General features: G+C 33.1%; 2 protein-coding genes across 2 annotated transcripts; both read left to right on the plus strand.

The window, feature by feature from the left end:
* The first annotated feature begins 3,513 nt into the window (after positions 1-3,513).
* On the plus strand, positions 3,514-5,097 carry LOC107004211 (dnaJ protein homolog 1-like). The gene is made up of 3 exons (XM_015202451.2): positions 3,514-3,820; positions 3,884-4,290; positions 4,553-5,097. The coding sequence occupies exons 1-3, from the start codon at positions 3,629-3,631 to the stop codon at positions 4,995-4,997; spliced, it is 1,044 nt and encodes a 347-aa protein (XP_015057937.1). The 5' UTR covers positions 3,514-3,628; the 3' UTR covers positions 4,998-5,097.
* Positions 5,098-17,327: 12,230 nt separating this feature from the next.
* Positions 17,328-21,033, plus strand: LOC107004130 (putative proline-rich receptor-like protein kinase PERK6). Its single transcript, XM_015202368.2, has 9 exons — positions 17,328-17,451; positions 17,716-18,691; positions 18,872-19,432; positions 19,513-19,599; positions 19,691-19,761; positions 19,836-19,912; positions 19,987-20,128; positions 20,240-20,401; positions 20,502-21,033. The coding sequence occupies exons 2-9, from the start codon at positions 17,794-17,796 to the stop codon at positions 20,748-20,750; spliced, it is 2,247 nt and encodes a 748-aa protein (XP_015057854.2). The 5' UTR covers positions 17,328-17,451; positions 17,716-17,793; the 3' UTR covers positions 20,751-21,033.
* The last annotated feature ends 1,283 nt before the right edge of the window (positions 21,034-22,316 follow it).

Raw genomic sequence — 22,316 nt, forward strand, 5'->3', positions numbered from 1 at the left:
TAAGAGCTACTATATATGAAGAGTTACAATTGTCTAAAAGTGTTGATAAAGATTCTGCATTTTGGAGTGTATCGTTTGTTGGATGTTTACTTGATTTTGTTCTTCTTTGGGTTAGATAAGTTTTGATTCACCCTTGATGAGCGCATGATGCCTAGAGGTTAAATTTTTATAACTTAAGCTCCGAAAAATATGATGTTTTGAGAAGAGAATCTTGACAAGATCTGTGATGCTTGTGCATTACAAGTGTTTGATGGTCGGTTAAGGTTCACTTCTGATTGTAGCAAGTATTGATTCGTAATTTTATTGTGGCTCTCTGAGAAAATATTCCACCTACTTATTTTTTTATGGTTTAGATAATTTTGATTTAGATTGGGTTCATGAGTTAGTTTGTGGCTTCGTAATCACTCTTTAATTATTGATCTTCCAAAGTTTGATTCGAAAGTTTGATTCTTAGTAGTTGATCTTGATGGCATGTCTTAGAGAGGAGCTCCCTTAGAGAGATGAACACCGACTGGTATGTCAAACCTCAGGATTTTGCTAATGTCGGATATTCTTCCTTCTTCTTCTTTATGTTCGAGGATGAACATGATTTTTAGTGGTATATAATGTAATGACCGGATTCGAAAGATCATTTTGATAATTTTGAATAGTCATTTATCTATAGTTAATTAATTTGTGGATAATTTATTTATTATTAAAAATAATGGACAAGGTTTTGAATGTTAAATAGGTTAGTTGAAATTATTACTTTTAATATATAATCAAGTTTTTTTTAAAAAAAAATAAACAAGAAGAAATAAAGAGGCGGAAGAAATAAACTAACTTAGACGTGCAATGAAAAAAGAAAAGCAGGAAGACTCGAGGGCTTCAGGTTAGTTCTAATCAACATTTTTTGTAAAATTATATATATATATATATATATATATATCTGAGGGTGATATTATTGTTAAGGAATATGTTTGAGATTAATTTTTTTTATATAAAAAGAGATAAATATAATGCCAGTACATTATTGGGGCTAAACAGAAGCAAAATTTGAATTAAAAAAAATCAAGGTGGGTGTGAATATTATAATGAAATTCTGTAATCATTGTCATTAATGGATAAGTGTTGGGTTTCCGTGTTCTTTTCATGATTCTGCCATGAATTTCGTGATCAGTAGATTTCATATTATAAATTAAATATTTAGTATATCTAGGTAATTAAATATTGAATTATCGAATTATATGAGTATCATTATATTTATGATATTTGGATAAATTGAAACTTAATTCTAGGCTTGAAATTTGGAAAAACATGAGAATTGACAGGTTAATTGGTATCAAGATTAGGAACTAAATTGTAAATTAAGTGAGTTTTTGGGTCTAGGCTAGACCTATAGTAATATGAATATTGTTAGTTCGAAAGTATTATTGTAATTACTTATTTGAATAGATTGCATTTATTGGAGGTTGAATGAAAGGGAAAGACTCAAGTCCCGGAGTGATTGTTCAACTATTTGAGGCAAGTGAATTTCTAAACCCTTGTTAACTGTATAAAATTCATGTATTTCCTTGTGGTATGCGTTTAGGAGTAATGAGACTTGGTGAAGGGTTGACTTGTCCACCTTGATTAATTCTAATGATGAATAAGGGATAATAAAAGACAATATGATTAATCGTTTGTGTGTGATGGGTTAAAAATGATACGAGAATCGGCGTTATAAAGGCAAAATTTATTACTATAGAATGTGGATTGTAATATGAGAATATCAAAGCATAACTTGATTATTATGTGTGATTTTTTTCTTTACTGAACCCGTATAATTGTGATAATTGAGGTGATTAATGTCATAGCAACATTTGATTTATTAGAGATGTTGCATCATCTCCTTTATTAATATCATATTGTGCATATGCATTGACATGAGATTGGGTATGAGTAAAGGTCTTACACGTGGAGATCACTCGTGTTCTAATCAAGTTATGATTATTTGAAAACGTGGAGATTGTCCATGCGATGGAGAAGTTATGATTATAATTTGGGCATGTGGAGATCGTCCATGTGGAATTTATTTAATTTTTGATAGTGCGTTGAGATCGTCCGCACAGACACGTGGAGATCGTCCGTGTCGGTATATGAACCTCGCTAGTCCTCCATGGGTCATGAACTTTCGATGTATTTCCGAAAAGTATCATGTATATACTGTCGAGAGAGTACTTGATATTTTGAGGCATATCATTTCATGGTGTCATAATGTATTGCATCCCATGACATCCTTCATTCTTTAGGATTATGTACTTTATTGGTGATTGAAAAGTACTTGATATTTGGTTACCCCTATTTGATGAATTTGATCTTGTGTGTTGATTTGTGGAGGTTGTAATTGACGAATGTTGAAACTTGTTGAGAATATGTGATTGTTAGAATATTGTAGTTGAGATACATTCTTGTAAATGGTGAACTGTTAGGTTGAGCTGGTTTTATACAGGTTTTAGTTGTGGAGGTTCGATTGAGGTGTAATGAGTATCCGTATTTTATTCTTTTAGCTTTTGTTTATAGGTTTACTTGTTGAGTACCGTGTGATTTGGTACTCACCCCTTGCTTCTACAATTTTTTTTGTAGGTTATTAGCCTGGACCTTTGTGGTATTTTAACTTCTCCTTGTCTGAGAGTTCTTGTGGAGATTTGTAAGATAGCTGCTTATCCTTTTAGCGGATCTTCTTACTCCTATTTATGATTTTGTTCTACTTTAGAAGCAATGTCATATGCGACTTGTATTTTTCTTTTGAATCATTTATAATAAATACTTAAGAGGCTTATACACGTGACAATCAGGTATTGGAGGTATATTTAAGTTGATTGCAAATTTTCCGCATATTATCGTAATTGTTGAATTTTAGCTAACTTATCTTGGTGGGATAAGACGAATGCGATCACGTCTCGAGTTGTGACAGAAGAGTTGGTTAAGAAGCCCGATCCGCAATCAAGCCATACAAAATCAAGTTGAGTCTAAACAATAGATGTCTCATGTCTGTTGCCATAACTTTCTTTTTTTCTTTTTGTCTTCTGCTTCCTTATGAATTAATTAAGAAGGATTTATTTTATTTCTAAACATGATATACCATCTACATTTTCTTACATAATTATTTGCAATTCAGTTTTCTACATTACAAATAATGGACTTATTTTACTCACAGTAAGAATGATATGTATAAAAATATCAAATTCAATTTTCGTTAACATTATTTAAGATATCTTCACGTCATCGTAATATTATCTCAAGAGTCGCTATAATAATTTTGAAAGGAAATGTTAGAAAAATAAAATTTGTAAAACTATATTAGGTAATTTAATATCAATTATACTAGTCAAGTTAATTTCAGAACATGTCTGTTCCAAAACATAAATGTATGGAAAAACCTCCCTATTTCAAATAATTCAAGGGTAAATATAAGAAATTATGTTTCGTCACACACTTGTTTGGATACTATCCCCTTTTCTATTTACATTCATTTCCACAAAATTTCTGATTCATCAATTCTTTCTCTGAAAAAAAACACACACACTCTCTCTCTCTCTCCATAGCTCCTCCTGTTCTAATGTCCTTCATTCTCCCACCAAAAAAAAGAAGAAAATAATCATCTTCCATGGGAGAATCTACGAAATCACCATCGTCTGCGTCAAAATATTATGGAATATTAGAAATTCCAAAATCAGCATCCCTTAAAGACATTTGCAAAGCGTACAAGCATCTTGTTAAGAAATGGCATCCTGATAGAAATAAATCCAATCAAGCTGAAGCTGTAGACAAGTTTCGATCCATCAATGAAGCCTATAGAGTATGTACATGTCGTATACTATTATTGTATCTATCAATCCATCATAACATTTTTGATTTCCAGGTTCTTAGCAAGAAAAAGAGAGAGGAAGCAGATTTATTTAAGAGCGATACGGCAAAAACACCTAAAAAAAGTTCAAAAGATGAGGAGGATGAGTTACAAATTTCAAGTCCTACACTTCTTTCAAGAACAACAAGTCGAATCAGCCCAACAGTAGATTTTTACACGTCGATGCCAGCATGTTTTACCATGAGTGGAACCAACACTCCCACAACCCCTGGCACCCCTGTATCAGATCAACCTCCAAATAACCTTTCCAAAGTTGCTAGTAAGCCTATCATTTTTTCTCAATCTACTTCTCGGAGAAAAACTCAACCAATTGAGAAGAAATTGGAATGTACACTCGAGGAATTGTGCAATGGATGCGTCAAGAAGGTCATAATAACAAGAGATGTTGTTGCAACAACAGGGTACATATATTTATATTCCTTTGAGTTGAAATTCAAATTTCAATTTTCTTCCTTTGAGGATCAATAAACTAGTATATATAACACCAGAGGCGGACCCACACTTAAGATATAGTAAACATTGCATCCATAAAAAGCATAGGAGAAACCACCCTTGAGACCAAGATTCAAATCCATCTATAAAACCATGAGCTAAGGTAATCCTGGGTTCGCCTCTGTATAACACTAAATAGAAACATAATGATATTTTGTAATTAACTTGCAGGCTAATTGTTAAAGAGGAAGAAGTCGTGACGATAATGGTGAAGCCGGGATGGAAGAGAGGAACGAAGATTACTTTCGAAGGTAAAGGGGATGAGAGAACAGGAGATATAATATTCTCAATTGATGAGAAAACACATCCATTATACAAAAGAGAAGGAGATGACTTACTTCTTGGAGTTGAAGTCCCTCTAGTACAAGCTCTAACAGGGTGTACAATTACTGTACCTCTTTTGGGCGGAGACGAAGCAATGACTATGTCATTTGATGATGAAATCATTTATCCAGGATTTGAGAAAGTCATACCAGGCCAAGGCATGCCTAAATCTAAACAAGAAAGTACAAATAGAGGAAACCTTGTACTTCAGTTTCTTATCCAATTTCCTTTAGAATTGAGTGACGAACAAAAGTCTGAGGTTGTTAGTATACTTGACAATCATAATTCATAGTTCTTCATATTTATCTACTCTATAACAAATAGTGTATTCAATTGGATTCTCATCAAATTGTATATGTTACATAGTAATTACTACATTAATTTTTGGAAAACCATTATTTCATATACATTATACTCTGCAGTCTACACTATCTTAAAAGCATGAACTCCAAAAATTATAGTTTAATGGTACTGCTCTCATACGCTACATCAAGCCCAACTCCTACAAAAGCAAACCCCGCGACAAATGGAACCAACAAATTGACTCTCTCAAAGCCGTAGCTGACACTTCCAACACCAATCTCGTTGTTTCTGTACAAACCTCCTACTCCAATTTCTCCAAACATGTATGTAATGAGTACTAAAATGCAATAATCTCAAATAAATGACAATAATTTATTGATGGAAAATTAAATTAAAGAAGACTAATAGAGGGAAAATATAAAAAATAAACGTAGGAGGAAAAAGTATATTAAGCACTCTTCTTAATACTTTAATCCTCCAATGAACACATGAACTCTCTATTTACTTGATGTAGTAATTGATTATCACTAATATTAAACATGTAATTAACTCAATATTTATAATATTTGATTTAGTGTAGGGGTAAAATGGTAATTCGAATTTCAATTTTTAGTGTAGGGATAAAATGGTATTTCAACTTTTAATTTTTTTTGTTTCCACTTTTAATAATATATGATATGATGATACGATATGATATGATATGATTGTTGTTCATCTTGTATTCCTAAAATACTTAGAACAAAAATTTGAAGAACTTGGTAAGACATAACAAAGTTTAAGAACGTTTCACAATTAGAAAATTAAAACTAGTAGAGAACTAGAGTCAGAAACATATTAGAAAAATATACGAAATATTTTTCTTAAATAAGAATTGTTGTCAATTTGTATTTAAAGAATCTTACTGACTAAACAAACTTTCCAAAAACATGAAGTTATCAAAGTTTAATGAACCAGTGAAGTACAGAAAAAATGAAAATCAATTCACAAATCTAATATCTTTAACATATACCAGAATCTGGAAAAACATAAAGAAGATCAAGCCCACTGAATGCACAGTGTTCCCTTAAGAAAATTATTTCCCTCTAGTATCCGAGGTTTGATTTGGAATATGTTCTCCAATAATAGAATGATCTCAATCACCAGTGTATTTATACCCAAAACGCTAGTGTTAGCAAGCCACTCAATTGCAGTAAAGTACACTTAGAATACTAGATTTAGTAGTAGTAAAAAAAGTTCAGAAATTTTGTTCTTAAAATGAGAGGAAATCCCTCAATTTATAAAAAACAAAGGGTAGTGCAAAAAGGTTATTATTGTGCCTTACTAGAAAGGTCACTATCACGCCCGAACCTACACCCTGGACATGGCCGACACTCAATGACCATTGCTGGCCTTGAGCGGGCCCTTGGTCTGACTTATTTAACTCAACGGAAAACTTAACTCAATATAAGAATCATTCTTACAAATATAACTTAAATAAATGTTTTGGCCAAAATGACACTTATGTTTCACACACAATATTTGAAATGCAAATAAAGAGAGACTCAAAACTAAACTATTGGACTGACTATCTGTCTATGAAACCTCTATAATACTAAGATGAATGTTGGGACAGACCCCACATCATTCTATAAAAGATTAGACTGAAAACAGTAAATATGTGTCCTCCAGAATTCAAGGAGGCTCACCACTGGCTCCGAGTTCTTGACTGGATCAACGAGGCACTGGGTGATGCTAATCCTGGTTAACTGTGTCTCATCATGTTACGATGCAGGACAACTGACATCAGTACATTGAACGTACGAGTATGCGAGTTGGAATGCTAACAAACTTAAGCTTGAAAAGAGTAAGAAGAAACACTTACCTTGGCTCTGCTCAACTCCTGAGTAACTTAACTTAATATAAAACAGGTAGAGATATGCAATATATATATATATAAAAGCTTGTAATACAATGAAAATCACTTAGTTCGTTAAAGAAAATGCAAAAACAAACTCAACTTTACTTATATATAAAGTAATATACTTTATTGTGGGAGATTCTCTAATCGAAACCACCATTATAAGCCTAAGTGGTGATACAGTGTCTTACCCACGCTGTCAAAACTATCCTACACTTTGTTGTCGTGTAGAACTCCTTAACTCAGTAGATCCACTAGCTTAACTTACGTAATCATCTAAAAAATAGAACCCGTTAATACCCATGATGGGTACATGGTTTTCATGGAGACTTGAGTTAATATGAACTCTCATCCCCTTATTGGTGCTCAATACTACTCCCAAAATGTACTTTAGCTCATGCTTTTAAAAACAACTTCCTTTCTTTGGGTTGAGATAATTGCTCAACACTTAGCTGTAAAAAGCTCTCTTGGAATAAATGCTCCCTTTTCTTGTTCAAAACTCTTTTGGGAAATCTTAGTTTTCTCTTAACTAAAATGTGGAAACATTTATAAAGTTTTAGGGAATACTTAGTTCCCTTATAGCTTTTTGAAGGAAAGACTTCAACTCTTTACTCTCTACTTTAATTTGAACTTGAGCCTTAAAACGAAGTTAAAACGTTTAATAAAGACTCTTGAAAACCTTTAAGAACTTTGCTTTAGAGTAGCTTCTTAAATTTAGACTTGACTCTTACCTTCTTCAACTTTAATCATAACTTTCCTTGAATTGAATTATGGATTCAAGTTTATAATTGGTGTACTTTGATAATTCATAGGTTTTTAGAAATCATTTGAAACAACTAGAATTATTGGAGAGTGTTAATGTACAGTAGGACTTAATGGGGCTAAACTATGAAAATTGGGTGAAAATACCGATTTAGACGCGTAGGGGGGGCTAAACTATGAAAATTGGGTGAAAATACCGATTTAGACGCGTAGGGGGGGGCTAAACTATGAAAATTGGGTAAAAGTACCGATTTAGGCGCGTACGGGGCGCGCCGCGCCAAACTAGTTGGACTGAGCCACTTTGTGGCGCACTGCAGGCGCGCCGCCCCAGGCCCCCCACGCAGATGGGCGTGTCGCGCCTAGTGTAGCCCATGTGTGGGTGATGAACTTTTCTCTTCGTTTTTCAATGCTAAATCTCCATAGTTCTTTTTCTAAACCCTTAGGATCATCAAAAACTTCAATACCCAGTAGATCCAACTTGGAAAACAACTTGGAAATTATGAATCAACATCAATGGGCATTCAAACAATTCAATCAATAGGGATTCGACAAAATTTATCAAGAATTCACTTATAATCATGTAAACAATTCTAAAATCACTGAATTGAAACAAGTTTTGGTGTGTGGATGAATTAACCCAACACGAAAGATTCTTGACAAATTCCACTCGAAATTTCTTGGCGTTCTTGGCGATTCCTTGATCTTTCTCCCTTTTGCTTCTTCTCTTCTCTTTTCTCCAATACCTAAGCGTAAAATAAATTTTCTAATCTGAACTAAAACTCATTTTTACACAAATAAATTTCAAAAACGAAATACGAAATAAATGGGTGAAAAGACTAGCTTACTTTTCCTTAAATTCAGATTGGGACCTTCCTCAATCCAATAGCTCAACTTTCGATAGGCATATCTCCCTCATACGGTATCGAAAATGCGCAAACTTGGTGGAGTTGGAAAGATCTCTCCAAGATATTTTTAACCATATCAAGAAATATCTCTAACTCATCCTGAGCTAGAAGTTATGGCCGTTTGAAAATGACCAAAATTCACTTGCTTAATTTAGGAAATTTTCCAGATTTTTCCTTTTCTTTCCAAAAATGATTATTTTAGTTTCTTAACTTATTCTTATCTATTTCGGGTTACGAGATTTTTACAGTCACAAACCTTTGAAAAAATAGCAATCTTTTGGAAAGGTCATCACCTTTCATAAAAGTCACGATTTTCATAAAAGTCAAAACTTTAAGACATTTCATAAAGGTCACAACTTTTTATAAAAGTCATAACTTTTCATCAATGTCACAATTCTTCATAAAAGTCGCAACTCTTCATTTTCCATTCACAGCTTTTAACACCCAAAAATCCCCCGCATGAACGGGGAATGACTCCAAGACAAAGAAACGGACAAGTATGTGTACTTTACAAGCAAGAATTAATTGCATTTGGATAAGTAGGTTTCCTCTTAGACTTTTCATAGTGACCATATGTCGGATATACTCATTCAATCGTATATGCGATATCTTTGAACCATCGAGCTTTGGTGTATACCTAGAAAACCATATGTTACACAATTAACCATTTACCGTATGTGGTTCTTACGGTTGTGTTCGTTTCATCCATGAACACCTCCTGGTTTTATGAGTGTATAGAGAAATGAACTTTTGAAAATCATCCTCTTTGAAGCGGCTTACACTTCACAATCACATAGGCAATTTTTAACCGTGTTATCGCGTAAATACACTATTTGGTCAACTCTGTCAAACTTAACATATCATTAAAACCATTAAGCTTTATTAACTCATTAACAAGCCTTAATGTTGTATCCTTGTTCTCGAACATTGTCTTCATTATGAGAATGTGTTGAGCTTATTGACAATGTCAAACCGTCAATCATAACTTTGTTTTTCTTTATGAATCTAGCTCTTGGTATCTTCAGTCTGCTAAATAGAGTTACCGTCAAGATGACTTGTCCTAAGCCGTAAACTCATTTCCTAGCCGTAAACTCATTTCCTTAGATGATATTTAAACTTTCTCTCTAGTTAGGCCTTTTTGTAAGTGGATCCGACACATTATCCTTTGACTTTACATAGTCAATTCTGATAATTCCACTAGAGAGTAGTTCTCTAACGATATCATGTTTATGTCCTATGACGAGACTTTCTGTTATACATCATTACCCATTCCCTACCTGTTGCATGTTGACTATCAAAGTGTCTGCATACTATTTAATGGTTTAGACAAAAAAAAATATTTACCAAGAAATTACAGTCTTCCAACTATTCACTGACCTTACCTAGAGCACCTAGCTCAGAGATCATTGTAGAGCTAGCAATACATGTCTTTTTTGAAATATTTCAAAGAGACTGCTCCTCTACCAGGAGTAAATACATATCCACTCATGGATTTTACTTCATCTCTCCGGTGATCCAATTTGCATCACTATATCCTTTCAATACTGCTGGATATTGTTATTATGCAAGGCTTAGGTTTAAGTATTTCTTAAATACTCCAAAACTCTTTTTATTGTCATCTAATGAGTTTGATTAGGATCACTTGTGAACCGACTCAGTTTATTAATAGCAAACTATATCTAATCGGGCACACTTCATGATAGACATTATACTTTCCAATACTCTAGAACAATCCAATTGTGAGTCACTTTCGCTTTCACTCTTTTGAAATGCAAAACTAACATTTATTGGAGACTTGACAATAGTGAAATACAAATATTTGAACTATTCAAGTACCTTTTCAACGCAATGAAACCGTGAAAATTCTAACATTATGGAGTTCTAAGGATTCTTATACCTAAGATTGCATCAACAACATCAAAATATTTCATTCCAAACTTGCTTTCTAGCATATGTTTAAGCATTTATGTCATTAGTATCTCTATTGAGGATGACAAACAAACAATGACCTTGTGATTTTAATGTGATCACATTTATCACTTCTATCATTCTTAAATTCATTTGTCAACATGGTTTGATCAAATTTCTTATGTCATTGTTTGGGTGCTTGTTTTAGTCCATAATGTGGCTTAACAAGTTCGCACACTTTCTTTTATTTACCAGGAACCATAAAACCTTTGAGTTATTCCATGTAAATTTCTTCTGCCAATTCTTTACACAATTAACATCCAAATGAATGTAATTAAAATTATTGGTTAGTATGTGTCGAAAAGATCAAGACCTTGTTTTTGTCTAAAACCTTTGATAAAAAGTCTTATTTTATATTTTTAACAGTTTCATTGACTTTCATTTTCCTTTTGATGATTCACTTTGAACCCAAAGATTTATTTCTAGAAGGAAGATAAATCAACTTAGAATGGGATTCCTCAAGATTGACCCATTTCAATATTCACAAAATCAGTCCAAAAGGATGAGTCTAAAGAACACACAAGAAATGTTACAAATTCAGATTCAAAGGAAGTAGATATTCTTTGACATTTACTACGCCTCTGAATCTCTCTATTAAGTACATTCTTCTCTTGTTCTTCCCAAGGTCATTTACACCTTTCACTAGACTATTCAAGTCTATGTTTACGGTCCACAGTCTTAGGTACTATTTTAATCATTTTAGGAATAGGAAACCTTGGATGGACACCCGCACACTTTGAAATATTTCAAGTTGGACTTCCTTCCTTTCCATTTCTTATATGGTATAGATTGTGCCTAAACAAATAAAACGTTTATTGCTTTCTTTCTATAAAGACAAAACTTTTTGTCGTTCCCTTTTGTAGTAAGAATAGTTCCTTCACACAAGTTTTGTGGTCAATCTGAACTTATAAGTATTGAAGTCATCATTTCCTTCAAAGTTTGGTTTTTTCCATTAGATTGAGGTGAATAGGGCAGCAGTTTGATGAATAATTCAACTTTTGAAACATATTTCTGCAAAATGAGATTTATACTCTCCATCCCTATCACTTCTCATATTTTTCCTAACTAATTTTCAATTTCAATATTATATTGGCTAGACATTTCTATTGTTTCATGTCTAGAAATTTCTATTGTTTCATCCTTGTTATTAAGGAAATAAATATAGTCATTTCTAATGCAATTGTTAATAAAAGTAACGAGATATTTTTGCCTCCACGAGAAGGTGTTGACTTCATATCACAAATGTCAGTGTAAATCAATTCTAAGGAATTAGAATTCCTTTTAACAGATTTATAAGAATGTTCAGCATACTTAGATTCCACACAAACTTGACATTTTTATTTATTGCACTAAATTGATCAGTTACTTTCTTACAAGATTTTGTAATTGACATGTCCCAAGTGTTCATGTCAAAAACAGTTTGACTCAAGTAAGTAAGAACAAATAAAAATATTGAGTTCGAAGAGCTTTCCGCGAGGTAGCTTTTTCTCACAAATATTTTGTTCCTACTTCTTTCAATTTGATTGTTATAAAACTACCCATGAACAAAGTTTTATTGGGTCCAATGAAGGTAATAAAGTTTAAATGCTTCTTTACAAAACATGATAAATGACTATTCACCAATATTCTTGTCTCTGCAAATAGTTATACTTAATAGAAATATCTTTTCATAAAAAATCACAACATTTTAAGTAACACTTTTTCATAAAAGAACATAATTGTTTTGAACAAGTATATACATAATTTGGTAGTTTCATTCTAGTCACATCATATACTAGTAACATAATATAAAAGTATTATTGAATTTCATATCTTGTGCTCTAAATTTAAATTAGACACTAAATCTAATTTTATCTTTTTCATAATCAAAGAACCCCCCACATTTTAAATACGATCTCTAAATTATTTTTCAAGTATTTGAAACTAGTTTTTCCACATATTTTTTTCATACAATCAAAATGTCATCGGCAATATGAAACTTCATTTGAAAACATTATTCAAAAGAATTATAGCGCTTCAAGTCTCTTTGAAAATCTTTACACAATGTCAAAGTTTATTCCATAGAGATACAAAATCACAAATTCTAAGTCACTAGTATTTTTCCTCAATCACAAATAGACATACCAGTTAATATTTAAAATACTAACAATAAGGACAAAAAAATTGTACAATTTATTTCTGTATAACATTGAAGTTTATAGAAAATCAAAAGTATAACGCTGACTTATTATGTGAAGTTTTCATATTCTTCAAACCAATAGCATAGTCCAATTTATCCACAGTAGAAAACAATAGAAGTTTTTAGTCTCCAAACAGAATAAAACAGAATCTTAGATTATCACATAGAAATATTTTTCTTTTCTGCAAACTAGTGAATTTTAAAGGCAACACTATTTACCAAGGAAAATTCATTCAAAAAAACATACAATTTTGCTGAACTTTTTCCAAACACACGCATGATAAATATCAAAATTGTTAACCTTTAGAAACTATTTTCCTCCTTAGATAAATAATAAGAACGTTACCTGGTGTTATTTTTAATCGGAATACCACTCATTCTTCTAGTACATTCTCACTTCGACCTTGCTAAACAATGTACCGAATTCTGGAGAAGTAATGGATTTATCTTTGTCACTCCCTGAGCCTAAACTCTGGACGTGGTCGGCACTCAATGACCATTATTAGCTCTGTGCGTACCCTTGGCCTGACTAACTCAATACAAGAAAACATTCTTATAAATTAACGTGAAACAAATAACTTGGCCAAAATGGCACTTAAGCCTTATAGCAAAACATCTGCAATACAAAGAAGGGACTCAAAACTAAATTGTCTGACCGTCTATCTATGAAGCATCTAATGCTGAGATAGATGATGTGACAGACCCCACAACATCCTAACAAAGAAAGAAATACTGAAAGCAATAAATATGTGTCCTCCAGAATGTAAGGAGGTTCGATCAACGATGCGCTGGCTAACAATGATCCTGGTTACCTGGGTCTACATCATGATACATGTAGGTCAACTGGCATCATTACATTGAATGTATGAGTATGCGAGTTGCAATGCTAAACAACAACTTAAGCTTGAAAAGGAGCAAGAAGGAACACTTACCTTGACTCTACTCAACTCATGAATAACTTGACTTAATATAAAACAACTAGACCATGAAGTATATAAAAGCTTGTAAAACAATGTAAACAATTAGTTTGTTAAAGAAAATGCAATAACAAACTCAACTTTACTTATATATGAAGTAATATAGTTTCTGCGGGAGAATTTTTAACCGACAACAACCACTATGAGCCTAAATGGTGATACATCTTTCCCAAGCTGCCTGAACTGACCTATATTTTGCCGTCGCATAGAACTAATTAACTTAGGGGATCCACTAGCTTAACTTACGTGATCATCTAAAAAGTATGACCCACTAATACCTATGATGACTACATGATTTTCATGGATACTTGAGTTATTATGATCTCTCATCCCCACATCGGTGCTCAATACTACTCCCAAAATATACTTTTTTAAGAAAAGAACTTCCTCTTTTTGGGTTGAGATAATTGCTCAAAACTTAGCTTTAGAAAGCTCTTTTGAAATCAATGTTCCCTTTTCTTGCTCAAAACTATTAAGGAAATCTTAGTTTCCTCTTATCTTAAATGTAAAAACATTTATAAGCTCTTAGGAAATACTTAGTTCCCTTATATCTTTTGAAAAATGAACTCAACTCTTTACTCTTTACTTAGCTTGAAACTCGGGTCTTAATTCAAATCTTAGGGAATACTCAGTTCCCTTATATTTTCTTTGAAAGAAGAACTTCAACTCTTTGCTCTTTACTTAAATTGAAACTTGAGTCCTAAAAGAACTCTTAAAACGTTATTAAAGACTCTTGAAAACCTTTAAGAACTTTGCTTTGGACTTGCTTCTTAACTTTAGACTTGACTATTAACTTAGTTGACCTTGATCTTAGCTTTCCTTGAATAAAATTATGAATTAAAGGTTATAATTCGTATTTTTGGTGATTCCTAGGTGTTTAAAAATCATTTGAAGTAATTAGAATCACTAGAGAGTGTTAAAACACCTTAGAAGAACTTAAATAGGCTAAACTACGAAAACTAGGTGAAAAGGGCCGATTTGGGACGCACCAGGCCTCATTCTGGCACACCGCTGGCACGCCTCAGGCCCTCTGGCGCAGATGGGGCGCGCCACGCCTGATGCTACCCAAGTGTGACTGATGAACTTCTCCTTTTGTTTTTCAACGCTAAACCCCCTAAACCTCCATAGTTATTTTTCCAAATCCTTAGGATCATTAGTACCTTCAATACCCAATAGATATAAGTTGAAAAACAACCCGAAATTATGAATCAAACAACAATGGGCATTCAAACAAACTCAACCAACATGAATTCGACAAGATTCTTCAAGAACTCACTTCTTAACATGCAAACAATTCTTAAACTAATGAATTGAAACAAGTTTGGTGTGTGGTTGAACTAACCCAACACAAAAAATCTCACATACCTTGATAGGGATCACCCCTGACGAATCCCACTAGCTTTCCAGACATATCAACAGCTGACTCTAACTCATCCTGAGCTATATGTTATGGCCGTTTAAAAATGACCAAAACTCACTTTCTTAACTTAGGCAGTTTTCCAGATTTTTCCTTTTCTTTAAAAAAATGAATATTTTAATTTCTTAGCTATTTCAAATTGTGAGATGTTATAATCTTCTACTTCCATGATTTGTTTCTCTCAATCAGAAAAATACAAGAAATACCAACAATATAATAATTTCTTTAACATTGTCGTTCATCTTGTATTCCTAAAATACTTAGAACAAAACTTTGAAGAACTTGGTAAGACGCAACAAAGTTTAAAAACATTTTCACAACTAGAAAAAACAAAATAGTAGAGAAACTAGAATGAGAAACAGATTAGAAAAATACACGAAATATTTTTTTTAAGAAGAATTGTTTTCAAATCGTGTTTAAAGAATCTTACTAACTCTATTAACTTTGCAGAAACACGAAGTTACAAAAGTTTAATGAACCAGTGAAGAACAGAAAAATGAAAATTAATTCAATAATCTAACATTTTTAACATATACCAGAATCTGGAAAAGTAGAAAGAAGATGCCACTAAATGCATAGTGTCCCCTTAAGGAAATTAGTCCGCTCTAGTATCCGAGGTTTGAGTAAGAATCTGTACTCCCAGGATAGAATGATCTTAATCACTAGTGTATTGATACCCAAAAATTTGGTGTTAGCGAGCCACTCAATTGCAGTAAAGTACACTTAGAATATTAGATTTAGTAGTAGTAGAAGAAGTTCAGAAATTCTAATCTCAAAATGAGAGGAAATCCCTCAATTTATAGAAAACAAAGGGTAATGTGAAAAGAGTTCTTATTGTGTCTTACTAGAAAAGTTACAAACCTTTGAAAAAGTCACAATCTTTCGGAACGATCATCACCTTTCATAAAAGTCACGATTTTTCATAAAAGTCGCAACTTTTCATTGAAGTCACAACTCTTTATTTTTCATTGACCACTTTTAACACCCAACAATGATATTATGATGATGATATGATATTATGATATGATGATATGATGATGAATATCAGAAAAGCTTTAGATTTTATTGACAAATATTTTCCTTTTACATACCTCTAAAATTCTTTCAAAATTCAAATTGTGGATGGCAAGGGAAGTTTGCACTCTAAAATTCTCTCGAAAAATCCTTTCTCACTGGGAGGCTTCTTCAAAAGAAAATCCATTCCTATGACACTATAAACATGTTTGGCACTATAAACAAAATAGGTGAAATGATCCTCCAAATTGCTCCTATTTATATAGTCCGGGAAATTTGAAACTGAGGACATTACGTAGATATGTTAAAGCAAAGAAACTTTCAACAAAACAGAATGAAACAGTAAGGCCTTTGGTAAATTAAATTTGATATTTCTAGACTCTATGACAAGGTGGACTTCAATTCAAATGGGGTACGACTTGTGTACAGTGATCGAGATATTAAGTTGGATTGTGTAAACCTCAACAACACAACGTCAAAGTCAATACTAATGAAAGTTTTATCATTGAGAATGGGGGAACGGGCACTGGAGGGATAGTTAGAGACAAAATGGTGATGTTATGATAGTTTTTTATATACCTATTCAATATAACAGTAGCAATATGGTTGAAGCTCTTGCAGCGGAGTTTGGAGGAAAATGATGCAGTCAAAATGCACACATTGATTTTGATCTTGAACTTTAATCTCTGTTAATTGTTAATATGTTGATCAAAAAGCATACTACCAATATCAAGCCTAAACATGTTATTGAGCAAACCATCAAGACTATGGAACATTGCAATGTTAGATATGAGTAAGATTTACTGTTGTTTTTTTTTTAAAAAAAAAAGGAAATTGTTATTCTTGACCATTTTCAAAATATGAAAGAGGACAATTACAAGTGAATGATGTTCTTTGCTAATATATTACTATATAAAGGTTGCTCCTTGTCACAGTAAATTTTATATAATTTAATTAAATGTCTATTTAAATGATAATGGTGCCCCTATGTACTTGAGATTCTGGATACGTCTTTGAATGAAAATAATTTGCGAAAAACAAGGACAAACTCAAACATTTCATTGTAGTAGTCATGATTATTTATGGACCAATAAAAATTTCTAATTATGTTGTGGTCTCTAATTAGTCAATTGATTTAGAAGTTAAACATATAAAAATAGAAATGTTATATTATTGTTAAGAGTCTAGATGAAGTGATTAGTTCCCTCATTTTAGGAGGAATATGAGGATGCAAAGATGACTCTTTGTTTACTTGTAAAAACTATTATCATGCGCCAATTTTTCCCTTTGCTTTGAGAATCCTCTCCCTGCCATTCTCCTAAAGGTGTTATTTTCTTCCTTTCTCCGTCCTGTCTAATTTCTTCCTTTTTTTCTCCGTATTACGTAAATACATTCCATATACCCTTTACAATAATAAAATCTTTTTCATACATTCATTGTTATCATATTTCATGATTCACATGTTTATATAGAGAACAATATATGTGTTGTTCTTAAATAATAAATGAACTTGTCTTCTTTCTAATTTCTTTTTCTTTTCTTTGGTGTAAAAGTTTCTTATTTTGATATATTGATCTTTAATGAACAGGGTTCATTGTTTGGGAGAACGGCAGGGTTTAAACGACGTGTTTTGACATAAAAGCGTGATCATCAAGACTTTATAAAAATGTCTTCAGTATCTAAGGATGATCAATCATCCAATAATTCACCATCTAATTCGGATTCTTCATCAAATTCACCACCATCGTCTTCTTCAAATTCTCCATCGTCTGGCTCATCGTCAAATTCTTCACCATCACAAGACAATTCATCTTCATCAAATGATTCAAAATCCCAATCTCCTCCCCAAAGTAGTTCATCATCCTCTCCACCATCAGGGGATAATAATAACAACTCGTCTCCTTCCGGTGGTAACAACAACAATAATGACAACAACAACAAGGACAACAACAATAATGACAACAAGGACAACAACAACAACAATAATGGTAACAACAACAACAACAACAATAATGGTAACAACAACAACAATAATGGTAACAGCAACAATAACAATAATGGTAACAACAACAACAACAATGATGGTAAAAACAACAATGGTGGTAACAATGATAACAACAATAATAACAACAACGGTAACAATAAGAATGACAACAACAATAATAATGGTGGCAACAATAATGGTGGTAACAATAACAACAACAACAACAACAACAACAACAACAATGGTAACAAATCTTCACCACCAGGAAAATCCTCAAATTCAAACGGAGGTTCATCACCTCCACCACCACCACCACCTCCTCCTCCACCACCTCCTCCTTTTTCTCCCAATTCGGGGTTTCTTTCTCCTCCGAAGCATAAGCCACCACCAAGCAAGTCCTTAGATAATAATGATAACAATTCTAATGATAACGGGACAGGCATCATTGTAGGAGTTGCTGCTGCAGGAGGTCTATTACTTCTTGTCATGTTAGTTTTCCTTATATCATGTTGTAAACGCAAAAGGAGAAGGCCACGTGATCAAATGGGCTACTACAGGGACAATTCTCATGGAGGCAATAGTATGTTCTTTCTTTTCTTAACTTATACTGTATGATTTATGTTGAGCATACTGTTTTCAAATAGAATTAGCTTCAAATGTTGTAGTGTTGAAGAGAACTGGTAAATGTGCAGAGTACTAAATATGTTTAGGTTTAAATAGTGTTAGTATTTGAGAATGTATATACATATATATGATGCAGGTACTGACTACTATAACAGTGGACCTTATGGGAATTGGCACAACAACAACAATATTCAATCAACGGATCATATGGTGAAAATGCCTAATCCACAAGCACCGAGTACAAACGTAAGTTCAGAACTGAGTTGGCCAATAGCACCTCCACCACCACCACCAATGATGAGTAGCAGTGAAATGAGCTCTGCTGCTTTCTCTGGTCCGCAACAACCTCCGTTGCCACCTCCACATCCATCAATGGCTCTTGGTTTTAACCAAAGTAGTTTTACATACGATGACTTATCTACCGCAACTGGAGGATTTGTTAAGTCTAATCTAATAGGACAAGGTGGTTTTGGCTTTGTACATAAAGGGGTCTTACCTAATGGTAAGGATATAGCTGTGAAAAGTCTAAAAGCTAATAGTGGACAAGGCGAACGAGAATTTCAAGCTGAAGTTGAAATCATTAGTCGTGTACATCATCGACATCTTGTCTCTTTAGTTGGTTATTGCATTGCTGGATCTCAAAGGTTGTTGGTATATGAATTTGTTCCTAATGGCACTCTTGAGTATCATCTTCATGGTACTAACTCAATCTCTTATTTTATCTAAATACTCATTTTACATATGTCGTATTTAACTCATGATCCTTTATTCAATTAGGAACTGGTCGCCCTGTTATGGACTTCCCTACTAGGCTTAAAATTGCATTAGGATCGGCCAAAGGCTTCGCGTACCTTCATGAAGATTGTAAGTTCGTATATACTATTCTCATTTTTAAGCACTTGTCTATGCACATTTTCATCACAAATTAAACTGCTATTTCATATATAAATTGCAGGCCACCCTCGTATTATTCACAGAGACATCAAAGCTGCTAATATTTTGCTGGATCATAACTGTGAAGCTAAGGTATTTCGAAACATTAAGCAAATTGATTCCTCATTTAGGTTTCTAACAAAGTTTATTCTCACTCCCTTTGTCAGGTTGCTGATTTTGGATTAGCTAAACTTTCCAATGACACTAATACACATGTTTCTACGCGTATCATGGGCACTTTTGGGTGAGTTTAGTTTCATAATGCTTCAAGTATCTAATAGATTTGTATTAATCGGAAGAGTGTATTTGTTTATGTAGGTACTTAGCACCAGAATATGCTTCAAGTGGAAAGCTGACTGAAAAGTCTGACGTCTATTCTTATGGTGTTATGTTGTTGGAACTTATAACTGGGCGTCGTCCTATAGACATCAGCAGTGATGATGATACTTTAGTGGAATGGGTATATGATGATCATTACTTTGCATCTTTTGAATGATAAAAATTTAATTCAGTAGGTCATCTATCAGATTTTTTAAACATATATGTTTTATATATATGTATATATATGCAGGCTAGGCCAATTCTGATTCGTGCAACAGAGGGTGGAGACTATGATGAATTAATAGATCCACGTTTGGAAGGAAATTTCGATGCTCAAGAGATGCTATGTATGGTTGCTTGTGCTGCTGCATCCATCAGACATTCAGCAAGAAGACGTCCCAAAATGAGTCAGGTTAATTTCTTCTTAATATTCGCCAAAAAAGCTTTTCCTAATTCAAATTTTAAAAAGTATAGTGTTCTAGCGATTGACATATATACATTATATCTTGTAGATTGTACGTGCTTTAGAAGGTGATGTGTCTTTGGATGCTTTAAATGAGGGAATGAAGAAGTCCCCAAGTAGTGCAATGTTTGGTTCTAGTGAAAGTTCTGAATATGATGGAGGTTCATATGACCTTAAGAAATTCAAGAAATCTGGATTGTCGAGTCAAGAATTCACAAGCAGTGAACATGGTACCGGTGAATTTGTTCATTCCGGTGGTGAATCTCAAGAACATGGGCAGAAAAGGCGGACCCCTTGAGGAAAATGAATTATTCTGATTGATCCATAAGTAATAGTTACACACATTTGTTGGTCTTACAAGGATGCTTTAGGCATTAAAAATGCTTTTCTGGGGGGGAATATTATAGTAATTTATTTAAGCGACAATTGTGAAGCTTTATTAGAGATTTGACTGCGAGTTGTAAAGAGTATCACATCCTCCTAACCATTCTGTGGTTGGCTTTGTTTGTCAATTGAATCATTTAGTTTTGTTCGACTTTGGAAATTGGTATATATACTAATTCTGAATTGTTTTCAATATATTTCTTCAATGTATCTGCTAATTACTAATCTTTTATTTGTTTACTAAAACCTATTTTTTTGGTAGTTCTTTTATTTCACGTTTTATTAAACAAGTTAGACCATTTCTTTTTTCTATAGCTTTTGTCAAGCCCAATTATGTGTAGTTAATATGAACTGAATACAAGTGTCACAACCCAAAACTCGAATTACACGTGATAGTAACTACTCTCCACTCCGTAGGTAAACCACAACCTAATTTAAAAGAGACCTTCTATTTATCTACAGAACCTAGTGTGGTTTCTTTCCTAACGAACTTTTTTTAAAATCTATATGGCCAAAAAATGCTACTACCCAAATTCTACTCGAAAACCCTTTCTTTTGGTCGGACAAGGAATCTCGGTTAGCAATTTTTTTATTCTTTGGTCATTTTCAATAAACTCATAAATCTACTAAACCTTTTCCAAAAGGAAGTTTCGAAGGGATACAAACTTGGTAACCTTAGCCCAAAACTCGATATATTGTCCCCTCAAGTTTATGGGCATCCAAAAGCATCTATGATCCTTCCAAGGAATCCAGCCAATACCCTTTCAAGTGATAAAAGTACATCACACTTTTTAATTAACTTTGCTCAGGAATTCACATTCGATGAATTCTATATTTATTAGGGAAGGATTTAATTCTTTCCTCAACTTGGATCGAGATAGAAAACTCATTCAAAGGGGGTAAGTCACAAACGAAAACGAATTCTACCGGGTGATGAAGAGTTTTCCAAGCCATGATCACATCCTTCGAGGATGAGACTGAATTACAGAAAGAAGGATTTTATTTGCTGAAGAGTTCCCTAGCTAGAGGGTCTAACAATTTATTTAATCTGAATTATTATATAAAAATGCAATGTATATCTTGCCTTAACCCAATAAACACAATTGCTTATTATTTCCTACTACTTCTCCATTTTCATCAAGTGTTCCCATATTTCCCAAGCCACTAATTGATCCTTCTTTTCGAAGTTCTCATAGATATTTCTATTATTGAGAAATCTACAGAAGTAAGAACGGGAAGAAGAAAAGAAAATTCCACAGGTTAGATTACTCTTGTGTCTAAGGGAAAAATCCTATTAAAAATGGATGGTGTGAGTTTTTCAAATGCTCGATAGGCCGCTACATTGCATAAACTATGTTCATTACCAAATATGTTCACGGGTCATAAGCTTATTAATCTAGCTGAAATTTGTTCTTCAAATTCGATTCCACCGGATTGAATGATCCATCAATAACTGCGATCTCTTTCTTTGAAAAAAATT

Source organism: Solanum pennellii, chromosome 11 (genome assembly GCF_001406875.1).
Source record: "Solanum pennellii chromosome 11, SPENNV200".
Lineage (NCBI taxonomy): Eukaryota > Viridiplantae > Streptophyta > Magnoliopsida > Solanales > Solanaceae > Solanum > Solanum pennellii.

Bases quoted from the DNA above. Each gene is read 5' to 3' on its own strand.
- LOC107004211 (XM_015202451.2), top strand. From the start codon at position 3,629: ATGGGAGAATCTACGAAATCACCATCGTCTGCGTCAAAATATTATGGA. The intron at 3,821-3,883 runs GTATGTACATGT...TTTGATTTCCAG, and splicing joins CCATCAATGAAGCCTATAGA to GTTCTTAGCAAGAAAAAGAG. The intron at 4,291-4,552 runs GTACATATATTT...ATTAACTTGCAG, and splicing joins GATGTTGTTGCAACAACAGG to GCTAATTGTTAAAGAGGAAG.
- LOC107004130 (XM_015202368.2), top strand. From the start codon at position 17,794: ATGTCTTCAGTATCTAAGGATGATCAATCATCCAATAATTCACCATCT. The intron at 19,913-19,986 runs GTGAGTTTAGTT...TTGTTTATGTAG, and splicing joins CGTATCATGGGCACTTTTGG to GTACTTAGCACCAGAATATG. The intron at 20,129-20,239 runs GTATATGATGAT...ATATATATGCAG, and splicing joins ATGATACTTTAGTGGAATGG to GCTAGGCCAATTCTGATTCG.